Genomic DNA, 17,289 nt, shown 5'->3' with positions numbered 1-17,289 from the left:
CTTTTATTCTACTATTTCTAGTTGATTTGTAAGCTGAACGTGGGTCATAAATAAATATATCTATCTAATCCACAAATTTACTGTAGATATAATTTATTGTGTCAGGGAATGACAGCTCTCCAACAACAGCTAGGGAGTCTCAGATGCTGTACCACCCTGGAGTACAGATGGACTACTCTAGAAGTAATCAGCACTGACAATTACCTCTAGAAGAATGAATCTGGGACTAAACCAGAGCATTCTCATTTTTGTTCTGTTCTATACACAGATATATTGACTATAGCAAATCCAGAAATGTGGATCACAGTCTGGACACGCCTGCACAGAACCCAGAACCCTCTTGCAGACTCTGAGCACTCCTTTAGGTAAGGACTGCAAGTCACGTTTCCAGACTGACCTGACTAGCTATCTCTTGGGAAGTTCAATCAAACCACCAAATCCATTTTCTCTTGTGTATTAGGGTTTTGCACAGACCACTTGCTGTGTTTAAGTCCAAATTCAGACTGAATCGCAGGTCCCAGAACCAGTTTGGTTGAACCCACCGGCTGGGCTGTTTCGGTCGATGAACCAGCTTGAACTGGTTTGCAATCAAATTGCTCATACTGACTTGGTTCACGGAAGACCAGTTCATGATCAAACCGGTTCTGCACATCCTTATTGTGTACTTGCCTTGATTTCCAGCCACTTCTACATTTATCATAGCTACAGGCATATATAAAATATGATATATAAATAAATAGTTCACACATGTATACTGTAGTCATTGCTAGATGAATGGAGCACCAAGTGTCAAATTTTACATGTAAAACGGCAATCACTAAATACCACAGTCAAAACTTGCATATAACTATCAGCTTTTAAAAATAGTATCTGCCCGCATGTTCAGCTAGTAATCATTATACGCTCGTCATCCAAATAAATACATGTGTGAACTGGTGCACATCCACTGGACCATATTCAAACACAAATTTTGTATAACAAAGGTGCTTAAAATAAAGCTTAATACATCTTTTGGCAGATTTGCAGTCTGATCCTGGCAATATTAACAAAGTAATGCCTGAAATAGCAGCTAATGCCCATACAATGCAAACTGTTTCTTTGCAACTTTTACTGGTGCATATTACATTCTTGCCAGTGAATTGAATCTTAGGATTCAGCTTTACGACCAGTAGTGAATATTCATGCTTAGCAGATAAGGATCAGTCACCAATTTTGTATTATCTTTGGCCTGATGCGGATATAATGTTCCTGATCTCTTAGCAATGATTAATGTGTCAGAATTATTGCTCTCCCTCATCCCTTAAAAAAAGAAAAAATTTAAGTTGTTGCAATGTGTTAAAAAATTTGGTTTTGATATAACTAATGTTTTACTTTTTCTGTTTTTATTTTGTTGTGAACCGCCCAGAGAAGTAAGTTTTGGGTGGTATAAAAATATGTTAAATAAATAAACAATCATGTACAAATTTCCCTCTTCTCTTTTCAGAGATGCACTGTTAGAGCTGCATTCTACTACTATGAATATACCGCTACTATGATATACCATTTTTCAACAAAAGTTCTCAAAGCAGTTTACATAGAGAAATAAAAATAAATAAAATGGCTCCCTGTCCCCAAAGGGCTCACAATCTAAAAAGAAACATAAGGTAGACACCAGCAACAACCACTGGACGGATGCTGTGCTGGGGCTGGATAGGGCCAGTTGCTCTCCCCTTGCTCAGTAAAGAGAATCACCACTTTCCTTAGAGTAAGGAAATCCTAGGATACAACCCAATGTTTTTAACTATGCTTAAGAGACTAGAGAGCTTTGGGTTGTATCCTAGGATTTCCTTACTCTGGAGCAAGAAAACCTCCGGATAAAATACACTGAGGTAATGCACACAGGGGGAAAAACTGTGTTCTACTCAGGTTTGAGAGCGGTGTGTGTTACCAATTATCAGCTGTGTGCGTGCAAACAACTAGGTAGGAGGAGGAAGAAGTGATGGTATGGAAACAAGGTAAGAAGAAAAGCTACCCAGGTTTTCCTCCTACCTTGCTTCCACACAGTCACTTCTCCCTCCTCCTACCTAATTGTTTGCACCCACACAGCTGATAAATGGTAACACAGTAGAACACAGTTTTTGCTTGTGTGAATGACCTCATTATGTCTACACTGAACCACCACAGCCAACCAGAGCTGATGGACCAACCTGATTTAAGGAACTGGATTGGAACAAAGAAGTGTGTGTGTTTGTGTGGGGGAGGCGGCTATCAAACTCTTTACTCTGCCTCCTTTTGGTCTTTCTTAATGTCTGCAGTTTGACTTTCTAAATTGGAATTTACAGTTGTGCATTAGCTCATTGCTTTTGGTATTTCCTTTATTAAAGCCAAACATTAAACAAACTAATGCTAGGCAAGATATTAAAATTGTCCCCCACCCCTTAGAGTCAACTGCTATTCTTATGCAATAATGTTTCCTAACAGAAATTCCATGAAGATTTTCACACAGTGACTCTGCTTCTTGCGTCATCAGCATACAAACAATGAGTGGGTTACAAATAAATGAACCTGTGAAGAGTTAACCTCAAAAATCACCACTATTTACAGAGGTAAGTGGGAGAGGGGAAAAGCCTTATTAAGTCTAACATATACACTGTATCAAAATGATCACTGTAAGCTATCATTGAAAGTCAAACTTCTAAAAGCTGTTTTTCACAGCATTTTAGGATAACCTTATGACATCTAGTCAAGAATTTATATCACATCATCCGTGTAATGTACTTAGATGACATCTTTAACCCCCACCCCCACCCCCACCCCCGAGAAATGTAAAGGCAACAATGCAACCCCTTCGCCTTGAACTACATCACTCCCAGTTGACATTAACCTTACAAAGCCAGGAAATACAACCTTAGAACAAACACATCAACTCCTCTGCCTGCAAGCACGTAATTGCCATTATCACTAATGACGATAACACTGTATTCTCCTAAGAATTCTGACTTCTATGCCGCCTGGAAAGGACTGGTTCTTTATTTTTTTCTCATTTCATGTGGCTATAATTGCACTGACCCCACTGGAGTTACATCAGAAAGACACACACAAAAACCATTTACTAGAAGAGTAACCGAGGCTTGACAAATCCCAGGCGCCAGGAAGACACGGCACCAATAAATGTAACCATGGTGCCTAGACTAGGATATCCAGAAGCAGATTTTTGATAGAATCTTTATTTGTCCTAGGCAGCTGTGTTCCTGTTCTAAGTATGTTACCTCTAAAGGAGATACAGAGAAGCTCATTTACCCTTCCCTTTCTCAACGTCCATAATTTAAGTCCAGAAATTTTATGTCTGCTGTTGGGCTCCTAATTTTTTGGACTGGCGTCTTGATCCAAAGAAAATTTGTCAAGGTGACATCTTCACATGTTACTTTTCTGGGGGTGATGGGAGTTGTAGTCCAACAACATTTGGGGACCCAGGTTTGAGTACCTCTGGGCTAATTAGGCATGACTATGGCAGCTCCAGGTGTTAGAAAGCTCAGTTTAAACCAGAGGAGCACACAGGGACCTAATCCAAATTGGAACCATGGCACAGAGGTAGCGGGCATGTGACCCTTTACTTCTGTGTCACTTTTCTGCCAAAAATTCTTCCCCCGCCACCTGGGACTATTTAACCACAAAGGTGCCATTTGCTGCATTTAACTTCACATGAAATTTGGCTGTTAAAAAAAGCCTGTGTCACTGTCGTATTCAGATCACTTTTAACAGTGAGACAAACACACAATATCCGGTAAGCAAAATCCAGAGATTGTAATAGGGGCATGCATTTTGGAATTTTTTTGTTTCGATTTGTATCTGAATCGAAACACCCCCGTTTTGTTTTGTACCCAAATTTTCTGAATCCGAATCAGCCCTGTTTTGTTTAGTAGCCGAATTTTCCGAATCCGAATTGATTTGGATTTTTTAAAAGGGTACCAGGGCAAAAAGAGTGGGTGGTGCTGGTAGTGTCCAATGGGTGGAAGCTACCACCCAAATTTCAAAGGAATTAGGCAAAGGGCTGGTTTTTTGTGAATTTTTTAAGTTTACACATCTTTAAGAATTTTCCCATAGGGAATAATGGAGATTCCAGCAACTGTATCGCTTCAAATCAAGGGGAAAGGGATGACCCAGAGTGGAGTGTGGTGGGTGGTAGTGCCAAAAGGGGGCAAGGAAACTTCCAGAATTATCTCAAAAGAATTAGGAACATAGGAAACTGCCATATACTGAGTCAGACCATTGGTCTATCTAGCTCAGTATTGTCTTCACAGACTGGCAGCAGCTTCTCCAAGGTTGCAGGCAGGAATCTCTCTCAGTCCTATCTTGGAGAAGCCAGGGAGGGAACTTGAAACCTTCTGCTCTTCCCAGAGCGGCTTCATCCCCTGAAGGGAATATCTTGCAGTGCTCACACATCAAGTCTCCCATTCATATGCAACCAGGGCAGATCCTGATTAGCTATGGAGACAAGTCATGCTCAACCACAAGACCAGTTCTCCTCTCCATTGGGCAAAGGGCTGATCTTTTGTGAATTGTTGAAGTTTCTGTGTCTTTAAAGATTTCTCCCATAGGGAATAATGGAGGTTTCAGCAGCCCCATAATTCCACTTGGGGGGCACTGGGGTTTCCCAGAGCGAGGGGTTGTGTAGTGCACATAGGGTGCCAACCACCTCCACACCCACAAGCCCTTGGGGTACTGGGTTTTGTGTTTCTGAGGTGTTCATTGTAGATTCTCTGGTAGCATATGAGATTTTCAGTGAAAAACAAGAATACACTCTCATATGCTACCAGAGAATCTACACTCAGAACACCACAGAAACAACAGAACCCACCACCCCATGGGTTAGCAACCCTTCCCCTGGCCAATGTGGGGTCAGTAAAGAGTGGCAAGAAGCAAAAGAGCCAATGGGGAACAAGGAGGGAATTGTCAGCAGGTCAGCCCATGATTTAGGTCACCAATCAGAAGGGTGGGAAATTCAAAGAGATGTCGAACACAAAATGGAGACTGACTCAGAGTTCACCACAAAATGGAGGTCCGAAACAACAAAACGTTTTGTAGCCGAAACAGGGACGTTTTGTTTTGTGTACAAAACTTTTGGATCTGGAGAATGGGTGTTTTGTCTTGTCTACAAAACACCCTAAACAGGTTGTTTTGGGTACAAAACATTTTGTATCCGGAACATTTCGCACATCCCTAGATTGTAGCAGTGTCCATGGTCCCAAGGAGAGTGTTGTGTGAACTCAGGATTTTTCACTGATCTCGGATTTGCACCACAAAAACCCTACATTAAGTCAATACTGGAAACCCCAAGTTCAAATCTAAGATTAATGATCTTGGCTTAAATATTGGTTTTTGCAAGCACGAATCTGAGACTGGCAAAAAGAATCCTGAGTCCACACGACATGCTCTGCGGAAGCATGAGAACTGGGGCGGTCTCCGGTTTTCATCTACCAGATATTGCCATGATCATGTGAACCAGTCTTCTGAGTTCCAAAATGATCTCGGGTTTCAAGATTATCTTGTGGATCTTGGATCTGCGTGATTTGATGGCAAAACAGATTTAACATCAGAACCAATCATTAAACCAATGAGTTCTGGTTTCTGAACAAACTCTAGGTTTCTGACCAGTTTCTGAACAAACTCTAATTTTCATAGACTGCCCATTTGAAATGTGTCCAACTTCAGATAATGAACTATCTTCAAAGCCTCCCTACAATACCCGCAGGGGTGCCATTTCAGGGTTCAGTGGGGAGAGGTGAGGTTCAAATACTTGCTGCTGTGCTCCCAAGAAATAACCACAGTCTGATGCACAAGGTGGGAAGTTTCTCTCCATCCCTTCATACTCCACTCCTTTCCTTCAGGGCATTTATTCGTTTTTGCATTAAGGTGATACTAGCTGATATACAGCACAATGTTGTGTGTGTGTTGCAACGTGACGTTTGTGCACTTGCACAAGAGCACTCTTGAGCAACTGTGCTAACATTACATCACAACACACACACACACACACACACACACACACACGTGTAATGTTGTGCAGTATGTCAGTCACGATCATTTAGCCTATCTGTGTCTGTGTTTGTTTTGAGAAAGCAAACTACATGTTCAGAAGATATTAACTGCACTGTTGTGGGAGCAACTTTGGAGACAGCGCCCATTGCACTGATAAAAAGTACATGTATAGGGAACCTAAAGCAAACCCATTCTAGAGGTCTGTAGGACATTTCAAGCAGTACAGACCATGAGTACAGCCCTTGGGAAGGCTACTAGTCCCAAGAGCCACCATGCTTTCCCCTTGATGGCACACTGGGAGATAGGGAGGAAGAAAAGGGTGTGCGTTTTTAAATGGCTGTCCCTGTTCTTGTGCTTCACTTTACATGGAAGTAGGGAAAAGAAGCTATTGATACTTTCTGCTCACCACCCAGTATGTAAATGTTAGACAGGGGAGTATGTTTGAAAGGTGGGGGCTGGGAGAAGGGTGTTTTGGGTGGTGGGGTTAGATGGAGCAACCTTCTCCAAACGAAGAACAATTATGAGAATCTGGAGCTCTTCTTCGAGGTGAGCTTTTATGAGTCCCCGAAATTCTTGCACAAGCTCAAACGTCAGGAACTTGGCTGGCATCTAATTAAAAAGGGAACTACCTGGGAATTTGGAGCAGGAAAATCTCAGGCAGGATTTCTAGCTATTTGTTCACGCATTTCCCTCGCTCTGCAACTGAAAGGCAATATTATGCACTGCCCCCCACCCCCGTGCCAATCCCGTGCATTGTAATCTCATAACACTTGCTTTCAGTCTGTGCCTAACTTCCTCAACACAACATTCACCTCTCAAAGTTCACACCATAGAATTACCTCTTGTACTACAAGTGTCCTGTGAAAATGTCATGTTCAATCGGATCAGATGTAATCTTGGATTAGAAGTTCTCTTTGCGTAGGGGAAGTGGTGTTTCATATTGCCTTTTCACCAAGACGAACTAAGAGGCATGCCCACAGTATTGCAAAAAGCTGTTTAGATGCTAAATGTCAGAGAATTGTGTTTATGCTCTTACAGAACAGGTAGTGCAGAAAACAGGGAAATTCTAAACCTGACCTATATGAGACTGAAATATTATCCAGGGATTAAAGTTTTAAAACAGCTACTTCTGAAAACTGGATAAACCATCCATATGCCCTTGCTAACTAATCAGTTAATCTTTTAGCAGACCTACCTTTGTGGCATTACTCCTTTAATTACAAGCATGACCCTACTTAATTTTTTTAAAGTGAATCACGTAATTGATTCACTCCCTCCACCCACCCCCAATGAAACTGGATGTACTGAAAGAGTTTCATTTGCTGCGTTTTGAAACTGCCAACCATACTCTGCAGAAGTGGCCTATTAGGCAGCTACCAGTGTACCCTGTTTGTTTCTGAACCTGCGGTACGTTCAGAATCAGTGATTTCCAAAACCTTAATGCATGCAGACCACAAGCATGGAAATTGCATTAGCCAAGTCCATGTGGCATTAAGCACCAGATGGGATGTTAAATGGCCTGCCAATGTTATATCACATACACTTTGTGCAACTCCCTTTCAAGTGGCACATGTTCTATGAGTAGATAAGGGATGCGGTAAGAGATGAGAAATTATGTAGTCATGTCAATATGTTTGCATCCCTCTTAGAGATGGACAAACTCCTCACAACCCGTGTTGAGCTAGCCCAGAAAGGATCCGAGTTCATCTTCCCAACTCAGAAAGAACCCGGATCATTTGCTGAGCCACTCTGAGGCACCTGGAAAAACGATCCTCCAGACTTCCCATCAGCCCCCACCCTTAACTTATTGGCTTCATCATTGGCGGGGTGGCATCGGAAACAGCAGCAGCACTGCACATAGCAGAGGGATGCCACACGAGGCCCGAGAGACTGTTTCCTCTCCTCTCCAATTGTTACTCTGATGCATTGCTCTGTAGTATGCCAGGTAATGTAGAATGCCAGAAAATGTAGTACGCCACCTAATGGCGCAGTGGGGAAATGACTTGATTATCAAGCCAGAGGTTGCTGGTTCGAATCCCCACTGGTATGTTTCCCAGACTATGGGAAACACCTTTATCAGGCAGCAGCGATAGAGGAAGATGCTGAAAGGCATCATCTCATACTGCGTGGGAGGAGGCAATGGTAAACCCTTCCTGTATCCTATCAAAGGCAACCACAGGGCTCTGTGGTCTCCAGGAGTCGACACCGACTCGATGGCACACTTTACCTTTATGCCAGGTAAGGGCTTAGTAGCCCTTGGGATTTAGAGTCTTTCCAAAGGCTACAGCAATCTAAATGAAAGAAACTCTCTCCAATTCTAGAGGCTACAACTGAGGCATTGGGTTAAATCTCACCACACAACACTTAACAGAAAGATGTCCCGTGTACTTTTTAAAGTACACAGTATTCCTGGACCCAAAGCTCTCCCTAGTTTCTCAGGTTGAGGCGGTGGCCAGGAGCGTTTTTTATCAGCTTTGGTCGATATGTCAGCTACGTCCATTTCTAGAAGTGAATGACCTTACAACAGTGGTACATATGCTGGTAGCCTCCAGGCTTGACTACTGTAATGCACTCTATGTGGGGCTGCCTTTGTATGTAGTCTGGAAACTACAATTGGTATAGAATGCAGCAGCCAGATTGGTCTCTGGGACAACACGAAGGGACCACATAACACCGGTTCTAAAAGAACTGCACTGGCTGCCAATATGTTTCCGGGTGAAATACAAAGTGTTGGTTATTACCTAGAAAGCCCTTAAATGGCTTGGGTCCAGGCTATTTGAGAGAGCGTCTCCTCTGTCATAATCCCTGCTGCCTGTTACGATCTTCTGGAGAGGTCTGGTTACAGTTGCCACCAGCTCGTTTGGTAGCGACCCAGGACCGGGCTTTCTCTGTGGCTGCCCTGGGGCTTGGAATAAGCTTCCTGCTGAAATAAGAACATCTCCTTCTCTGTTTGTTTTCAGGAAGACCCTCAAGACCCTCCTGTTCTCTCAGGCTTTTAATTAGAATTAATTTTAATAATTTTTAAAACTTTTTAAATAATTTTATTGTTTTTATTGTCATGTATTTTAATTTGTGACTTTTAAGTGTTTTAAATTCTGTGCACTGCCTAGAGATATACATATCAGGCGGTATAAAAATATAACAAACAAGCAAACATGCATAGACCTATATGGCTGAGCAAAGATGCATCAGTGCAGCCTAACTGAGCTTCCCAAGTAACCTGCAGCAGTGCAGCAGGGAAGCAGCAATTTGACACCCTTCTCCTCCACAAGAACTCCTCTGTGCCACCCAAAAATATACTCCCAAGGCTTGTATAACCCTCAGGAGCATATCTGCAGGCGGCACAGAGAGCTTCCTGAGAATTGGGAGGTTGTCAAAAAGTGTTGCTTCCCCACGGCACATGTGCAGTCAGCTGGCAAATTCTGCTAAGCTGCTCTCTCACTGCACCAATGCAGCCTTGCTCTATATGTCATCTTAGATGCCTACGTAGGTGCTTAGTTTTGTCTTGAGAGCATTGTAACTTAGTTCTGAAGATGCTCACCGTTTGGCTGTATATTCCCTCTTTTATGACCAGTGGCATGAATTAACTTGTTTTTCATGTGGTTTTCGCTATCGTGCTTCCAGAAATTTGTTGCATTTTAAACAACTTTGTATGTATGTAAATTCCAAAAAGGTACACAACTGCTAATTAGAGAGATGGAAACGTTAGATATGGAGGGTAAATTGGTGATCCTAAAAGCTCCCTTTAATACAGGGGTGAGCAACAGACAAACGATGCATGGCCTGCAGACTAGCATCTGGCCTGCCCAGGCTTTTCCCTTTTGCCCTGGAATGACTGCTCAAGGGAAGGAGGCCCGGCTGGGCCAATGAGTCATATGCTGCCTATACTTGCTCTAACACATAAAGGTCCTTGCATTTTTGTGCGCTCATGCACTGGACTTCAAACTGAACCGTTCTGTGGTTGACAGAAATGGGAGTAATTCTCAGTCTGTTTTCATCTCATCTCAATTTGCATTCACATGCACAAAGAGATATGGTGCAGGGGTTATTCAAGAAGGCAACAGAATCAGAGTTTGTTGTTTGCAATGGGACGTTGCCTTCTACCAAGTCAGACTATTTGTTCACCTAGCTCAGCACTGTCTACACCAGGCCTGCTCAACTTTGGCCCTCCTGCAGATGTTGACCTACAATTCCCATAATTCCTGGCTATTGGCTGCTGTGGCTGAGAATTATGGGAGTTGTAGTCCAAAAACAGCTGGGGGGGCCTAAGTTGAGCAGGCCTGGTCTACACTAACCAGCAGCAGTTCCCCAAAACCTTGGAGAGGGGTCTTTCCTAAGCAGCCCTACTTGGAGGTGCCAGAGATTAAACCTGGGACTTTTTGCATGCAAAACATGTGCTCTGTCCTCTATCACTGAGCTATGGCTCTTCCCTGTATGCTCCTTATGTACAAGGACACAGTCCCCAAGGCAACTCATGTGCAGTTAGGTCATCTGACTCAGACTCCTCAGAGTAGAGCAAGAATGAGGGAGTGTGCGTGTCGGCCTCTCTATGGTGAACCAAGAAATCCAAGGAAGGGCAACACAGATCCTATTCTGATGACATACACATGAGCAAACAATTCAGGAGCTGCGACACATCATCTCCTTAAAGAGGAATCCATAATTCTGATATGTACTTTCAGGAGGGAAGTAAGCAGCTAATGACCACATGGGAGCCACTATGCAGAGAAGTGACAGAGAAGTGTTAGCCAAGTGTTTGGGAACATAATTACACAGCCTCTATGGCTCCTCTTTCTAGAAACTCCTCTCCAACATATTTTAAATAAGGTGATCAAATCTTCATCTTGGGCCTGCATGGTAGCAACATCCCCACACAGGACAGGAAAAGTCTGGGGCCCAATATTACGACACGGATGCAAACAGTCCTCCACGGTACTAGCCAGTAGCAGCTGGTACAGGCAGAGCCAGCCGGGGCGGGGGGGACGGGACGGGGTGAGCAAGCTGTAAATGCGGCTCATTTCCCCTCCCCTCTCCCTGCCCCAGGCACTTTGTTTTGCTTCGTCTTCCCTGCCTCCATGTTAACCCCAGGCGTGAAGGCTGCTCATTTTCCTGAGCTGGGGAAGCTGGGTGACTGAGCAGCCTACATGTCTGGGAGTAACATGGCAGTAGGGGAGATGAGGCAAAATAAGGCAGTCAGGGCAGGGAAACATGTTTTCAAAAAAAGAAAACCATTAAAGACATCTTTTAAAAGAGGCTTTTAAATGTTTTGTCTGCTAGGTATTTCAGTTTTTAGCTTTTTATTAATTTTTAATTTTAAACTTCTAAAATTTGTAATTTTAAATGTGGCTTTAGCTTGGTCTTTTAACTTGCTTAATTTTATTAATCTTTTATATAATAATAATAATAATAATAATAATAATAATAATAATAATAATAAAAATAAATAAATAAATAATTCGATTTCTATACCGCCCTTCCAAAAATGGCTCAGGGCGGTTTACAAAGAGAAATAACAAACAAATAAGATGGCTGTATCTGTTTTATTAATGTTGTGACCCTGCTCACGAGTGTACGGGAAGGGCGGGGCATAAATATTTTAAATAAATAAAATAAAGGTGAGGGGTTACTGCTCCCTGCTCCACCTGTACCAGCTGCTTCTAGCACAGTCCAGTTCTTATAATTAGTCTGGTCAGGTCAATCATCTTTTCCCATTTTATCTTCATCCTCTTCGCAGGCACTTGTGTTTTCCAAATGAATGTTCAGGACAAGGTTTTGGTGCTCAATAGAGACCCAGTCTGGGAACCTGGATCTCCACTCAACATAGAAATAGTGTCGAGGAAGGTGCAATTGCGGGATGGAAAGAGGCAGGCACAGGAGGAGGTGCTTAACGCTTGCCCTGCATGCTATGTTTCCTTTGCAATCCCTTTACCACCACCTTGACTATTTTCCTCCCAACTGAGACAAATGTGTCTGGGGGCTCTAGTTAGGGAAAAGCAACTTAGGAGTCTGGAGGTAATAGAGAACTAGCAGGTGGGAGAAAAGGTTAAGCACTGCTCTCTTGCCACTTCTACCTTCCAAATGGCCTCCCCCTGTAGGGTGGGCATATTCTGGTTTTCCAAATCTGGGTGCCTAATTTGCATATTATGTAAATTAGCTTGAAAATAGTTTTTGAGCAGAATAGTGACTGCACATTTTGCTCCATAACTCTGCTTCTACAAGGGCTAGACCTTAGCTTCCCCCCCCTTTTTTTTTCTTCCAAAAATGAAAGCTGAAATCTGGGCAAATCTGGGTGGGCTAAGCAATCTGGGTGAGATGCTTAGAATCTGGGTGAAACCCGGAATTTCAAGGGGCATGGCCACTCTACTCCCCTGATGCTATCTAAATGTTTGGCAGACCCAGTTCCTTAGCCAAATGTCTAGTTTGGTCTCCAGTAGTCTGAAACCAGGAAAAGGTACTTTGGACTTGAATGGTTATTCAACATTGCAACAATATTTGCTTTTAAAGCTGAATTCACATTCTGCTACAGTTAAATGTCCAATTAAAGCCACTTGCTAAGAGGCCAGGCTAAATCCTTGCACTGTTTCTCACTTTGTTCTTATATCAGAGGCTTAGAGGAAGGATTATTATCAGCTTGAATGAGGAAGTGCTGATCAGCTGGATACTTGGTTAATCCCAAATGAGTATTTGTTTTGTATCATTTATTTGCAGCACTAGATTTTGTGCTATGCTTGAAAGGTGGGGGGGACTCTCATTGCCGCATGTTTATTCATAAACAGCAATTGAAAACTGAGCATGGCTAGCAGCAGTGCTAAGGGATGGGATGACACAATGATTTCATAGCCCCATTTGACAAATCTTGGGGAATCGCAACTTTATCACCAGGGTCCATCATGTCAAGGGCGGCCTTTTCACAAGGCGAGGTGAGGCAGCCACCTCAGGCAGCCGATGATGGAGGTGACAGAATAGCAGCAAGATGCCCCCTGAAGCTGCCTCTGGAGCAGCTCTTCGGGACTAGACACTTCTCTCCGCACAGGCAAAGCCTGCAAGAAGCACCAGAAGAGGAGGAGGAGGAGGCTGGCAGCCTTCCTCCCCCACCCACACCCGGTGCCACTTTCAGCGCTTGCAAGAGTTGATATAAAAGGGAAATGCACCCACCAGAGGCACGGGACAAGGCAGCATTAGGCACAATGCCTGAAGGGCCACAATACCTTGAGCTGCCCCTGCATAGAACACTGCCACTCAAGGCAAGGAGTTCTGTAGTAACTCAGAATTATTTATTTATTTATTTATTTATTTATTTTTACATGTTATATCCCTTTCTTCCTCCAAGTCGTCCAGAGCAGTGTACTGCATACCTAAGTTTCTCCTCACAACAACCCTGTGAAGTACGATAGGCTGAGAGAGAAGTGACTGGCCCAGAGTCACCCAGCAAGCCTCATGTCTGAATAGGGATTTGAACTCAGGTTTCCCCGGTCCTAGTCCAGCACTCTAACCACTACACCACGCTGGCTCTGATGAACTCCATAAGTGCCCAGAAAGCAAAATGTGCATTATAACAGCTTCCATTGTTTCTCCTGCCACCAAGCCTAGAGAACCTGATGATGATGCAACATTAATTCAGAGAAAGCCCTGACTGCTGCGTCTGAATAATGTGGAAATCCTCACCTGGCAGCGGGTGGGGGAACCCACATGAATTCAAAGACTAACATAAAGACAAACTGCTCCTTCAGAAGGAGGAGTGCATTGATGTCCAGAACCAGAAATTCGGTAGCCTAGGAAATACTGATGCCTGTTAACCATCACCACCTCAGCCTTGTCAGAATTCCATAGCTCTGTCATTATTTACTTATTCTGTTTTTATACTGCCCCATTAGGGGCGTAGCAAGGTTGGAGTGGGCCCAGAGACAAGATTTTAAAATGGCTCCCCACACACTGAAGCTCAGCTCATGAAGTAAAGAAATCTTAAATGAGGCTGAATAGTGGTAACAAAGAGCATAGTAAAATTATATATATATATACACACACACACACCCCTATGTGCCACACAGTAGAACATCATCTTAATTTTTTTAAAGGTTTTGTAAATTGTGGACAATTCAAGTCATTTAATGGTACTAGAGAAAGACATGCTGTTCTGGTAGCTCCAGGTCTTAACACCCACATCAATTTTGGAGGATAAATACAACTGAAGGAAGCCCAGGCGGGTGCGCGGCTGGGGGAGTCAGTCATGTGGCTTACCTCTGGGGGGCCCCCCAAGGCAGTGGGCCCCCAGACAACTGTCTCCCCTTGCCCTATTATAGTTACGCCCCTGTGCCCCAAGTACCTCTAGGCGGTTTACAATAACTTGGCTAGTAGCTCTAGCCAGGGCTATGGTCTGAAGGCACACAATGAAGCTAAGAAGGTCAGTGCCTGGATGGGAGAACACCAGAAGTCCATGTACACTGCCTTATGTTGTATTACAAAAAAACATTGGATCGAAATCTAACAAACAAGTAGTTCTAAGAAGAACTAACAGAGCCCACTTACTCGTTCCTTGAACATGGCGACTCTTACCATGGACCTTCTTACCGATTTGTATTAGACTGTCAGCACATGGGTTATAAAAGAGTGTTGTCTATACTTCGAGTTGCTGCCATCTTGAAATGGCTTATGCTCCAGAAGGGTTATCAAAATGACCATATTCAATGATCTACTTAAAAAGAGGAAATTTAGGGCTGGCATCAAATTACTCCCAAGATTAGGCCTGGTATGAACATGGGGCATCTCCCTCAAGTGGTAGAATGAGCTGCATCACCTGTAGTCTGAAAGTGGCACAGTCTGTTCTACCCCCTTATCTTGCTGCATGTGTAGACGAGGCCTCTTGCAAAGAATGAGATGGCAGACTCTTGAATGTTTCCCCAACTTAAAAAATAATCCCTGCAAGTAAAAAACCAACCCAACAGGGAGAAAGCTTCCATCACAATCTGCTCATTGTTGTCCTGGTTTTCTACTTGCAGGGAATTCTCACACACACACACACACACACACACACACTTACACACTTACTTTCAAAACCACAATTTCTCACCTAAAGGTCAAGGTCCACTGACCACTCACTCTTCTGCAGATGCAGGCCAGACCTCAGTCACTGCACTTTGTTCAAACGCCTAAGGAGAATGGTGCCTCCATATGTTTCACACTGGAGAGGCCTATCAGATTGCTGAAACTACACAAAGAACAAACAGCCGATTCCTTTTACCTGTCATCACAATAGGTGAATTTCATGTCCATGCTGTGACGGCTCAGGAAGGTCTTGCTGTCCAGTGGGATATCAGTGTTGGAAGGGTGTTGAATGGGCTCACACATTAATACAAGGCAGGATAAGAGAGGTTCCTTATAGCCACAGAGAGCATGAGGAGGGCATGTATTATAGACCTTAATTTGTCCAGTGCAATGTAGAACCTGAAATGGGAAAGAGGTTATGTGTGCTGTTTAAGAGTTCTTTTATAAGAAATACTGTAGGTATAATGTAAACCAAAGTAGACACAATGTGTTACCTTCCACGTGGCAGATTTGAGATTCACAGTTCTGCCTCGATTGGTAACAGTGCATTTCATTCTCATAAAGAAGTCACGCTCCATGGACAGCTCTTTGTTTTTTTTACCGAAGCCAGGACCTAAAGAAAATGTGGGAGAGACACCTGAAGATGCTGCCCAAGCACAGTAGACTCTGTTTAGCCCTCTCCCCCTTTAATCTGAGCACTAGTTTAATCCATGCAAGATCATGAAATCATCCCCACTTCCATTTGCTTTATTTAGCAGTACGCAAATTTGCCCCTAGTTACAAGAAATCATTCAGGAGCAGCAGTCATAGGGCCATCTAAATCAGGGATTCTCAACGTTGGTTCCCCAGGTGTTACTGGACTTCAACTCCCATAATCCCCAACCAAAGGCCACTGGGGCTGGGGATTATGGGAGCTGAAGTCCAATAACATCTGAGGACCCAACATTGGAAATCCCTGATCTAAATGATATGCCTAATGCATGATTGAGGCCTGCATGCTTGATTTTTCAAATGTATAACAGCAGTGGCACAGGGCCCAGATTGAGTTTGGAGGAGCATGGTGTGGGGAGAGCTGGTCTTGTGGTAGCAAGCATGACGTGTCCCCTTAGCTAAGCAGGGTCCACCCTGGTTGCATATGAAAGGGAGACTTGATATGTGAGCACTGGAAGATATTGCCCTCAGGGGATGGAGCCCCTCTGGGAAGAGCATCTAGGTTCTAAGTTCCTTCCCTGGCATCTCAAAGATAGGGCTGAGAGAGACTCCTGCCTGCAACCTTGGAGAAGCTGCTGTCAGTCTGTGTAGACAATACTGAGCTAGATGGACCACTGGTCTGACTCAGTATATGGCAGCTTTCTATGTTCCTATGAGAGAAGGACCTTAACCCTTTGCCCTGATCTAGATCACATCCCACCCCCTGCAGCTGCCTCCCCACCAGGGATGGGAAAAAAGTTCCAGTTGGTTTCAGTAGGGGCCTTTCCCCTTATCAAACAGCAGCCACAGGGGCACGGGAGAAATTATTTGGACTGGAACTGTGGGGAAGGCAAAGGGTGAAAGTCTCTTCTCTTCCCACCCCACCACTGCCACCAGCCACCACTGCCATTCCAGTCCCGATATGGCTGCTATTTACATTTGAAAAATGAAGTATACAGGCTCTAATCATGCTACAGGTGTATCATTTACTTTTGGTGCATAATTTTGTTTTTTAAAAAAATATTTTTATACCGCCCAAAACTTAATGTCTCTGGGAGGTTGACAACAAAACAAAATAAATGACAACAGAAAAAAATTAAAACAGTAGTTAAAATAATTGACAGCAGAAAAAGTTAAAACTTTACAGCAATTTAAAATTTTAAAACAATGTTAAAACTATTAAAATAGTATTTAATCAAAAGCCTGGGTGAACAGATGCATCTTTAAATATTTTTTAAAAATGGTCAGAGATGTGGAGGCTCAGGGGGCGCATTCCAAAACTTTGAGGCAACAGCAGAGAAGGTTCATCCCCAGGTAGCCACCAGACCAGCCAGTGGCAACTGCAGACAGACCTCTCCTGATGATCTCAATGGGTGGTGGGGTTCATGATGAAGAAGACGTTCTCTTAAATACCCAGGCTGTTTAGGGCATTATAGGTTATAACCCACACCTTGTATTTTGCCCGATTTTTTGCAGATATTTTGATCTGCTTTTGGAAGAGTTTTTCAGAAGGCACTCCCCCTTTCAGGCAGTGCTTAA

At 43.4% G+C, this 17,289-nt stretch overlaps 1 protein-coding gene across 4 annotated transcripts in view; it reads right to left on the bottom strand.

The window, feature by feature from the left end:
• Window positions 1–17,289, bottom strand: part of EPAS1 (endothelial PAS domain protein 1) — a 177,249-nt gene that overhangs the window by 32,491 nt on the left and 127,469 nt on the right. For all 4 annotated transcript variants that reach the window (XM_053312156.1, XM_053312148.1, XM_053312171.1 and 1 more), the window contains 2 exons: window positions 15,555–15,673; window positions 15,257–15,459 (listed from right to left, as the gene is read on the bottom strand). In XM_053312156.1, the coding sequence (XP_053168131.1) occupies window positions 15,257–15,459; window positions 15,555–15,673 (322 nt within the window). The remainder of the gene's footprint in view (window positions 1–15,256; window positions 15,460–15,554; window positions 15,674–17,289) is intronic.

This window comes from Hemicordylus capensis, chromosome 1 (assembly GCF_027244095.1).
Source record: "Hemicordylus capensis ecotype Gifberg chromosome 1, rHemCap1.1.pri, whole genome shotgun sequence".
Lineage (NCBI taxonomy): Eukaryota > Metazoa > Chordata > Lepidosauria > Squamata > Cordylidae > Hemicordylus > Hemicordylus capensis.
The sequence above is the reverse complement of the archived record's forward strand: the minus strand, read 5'-3'. Positions and strand labels throughout refer to the sequence as shown.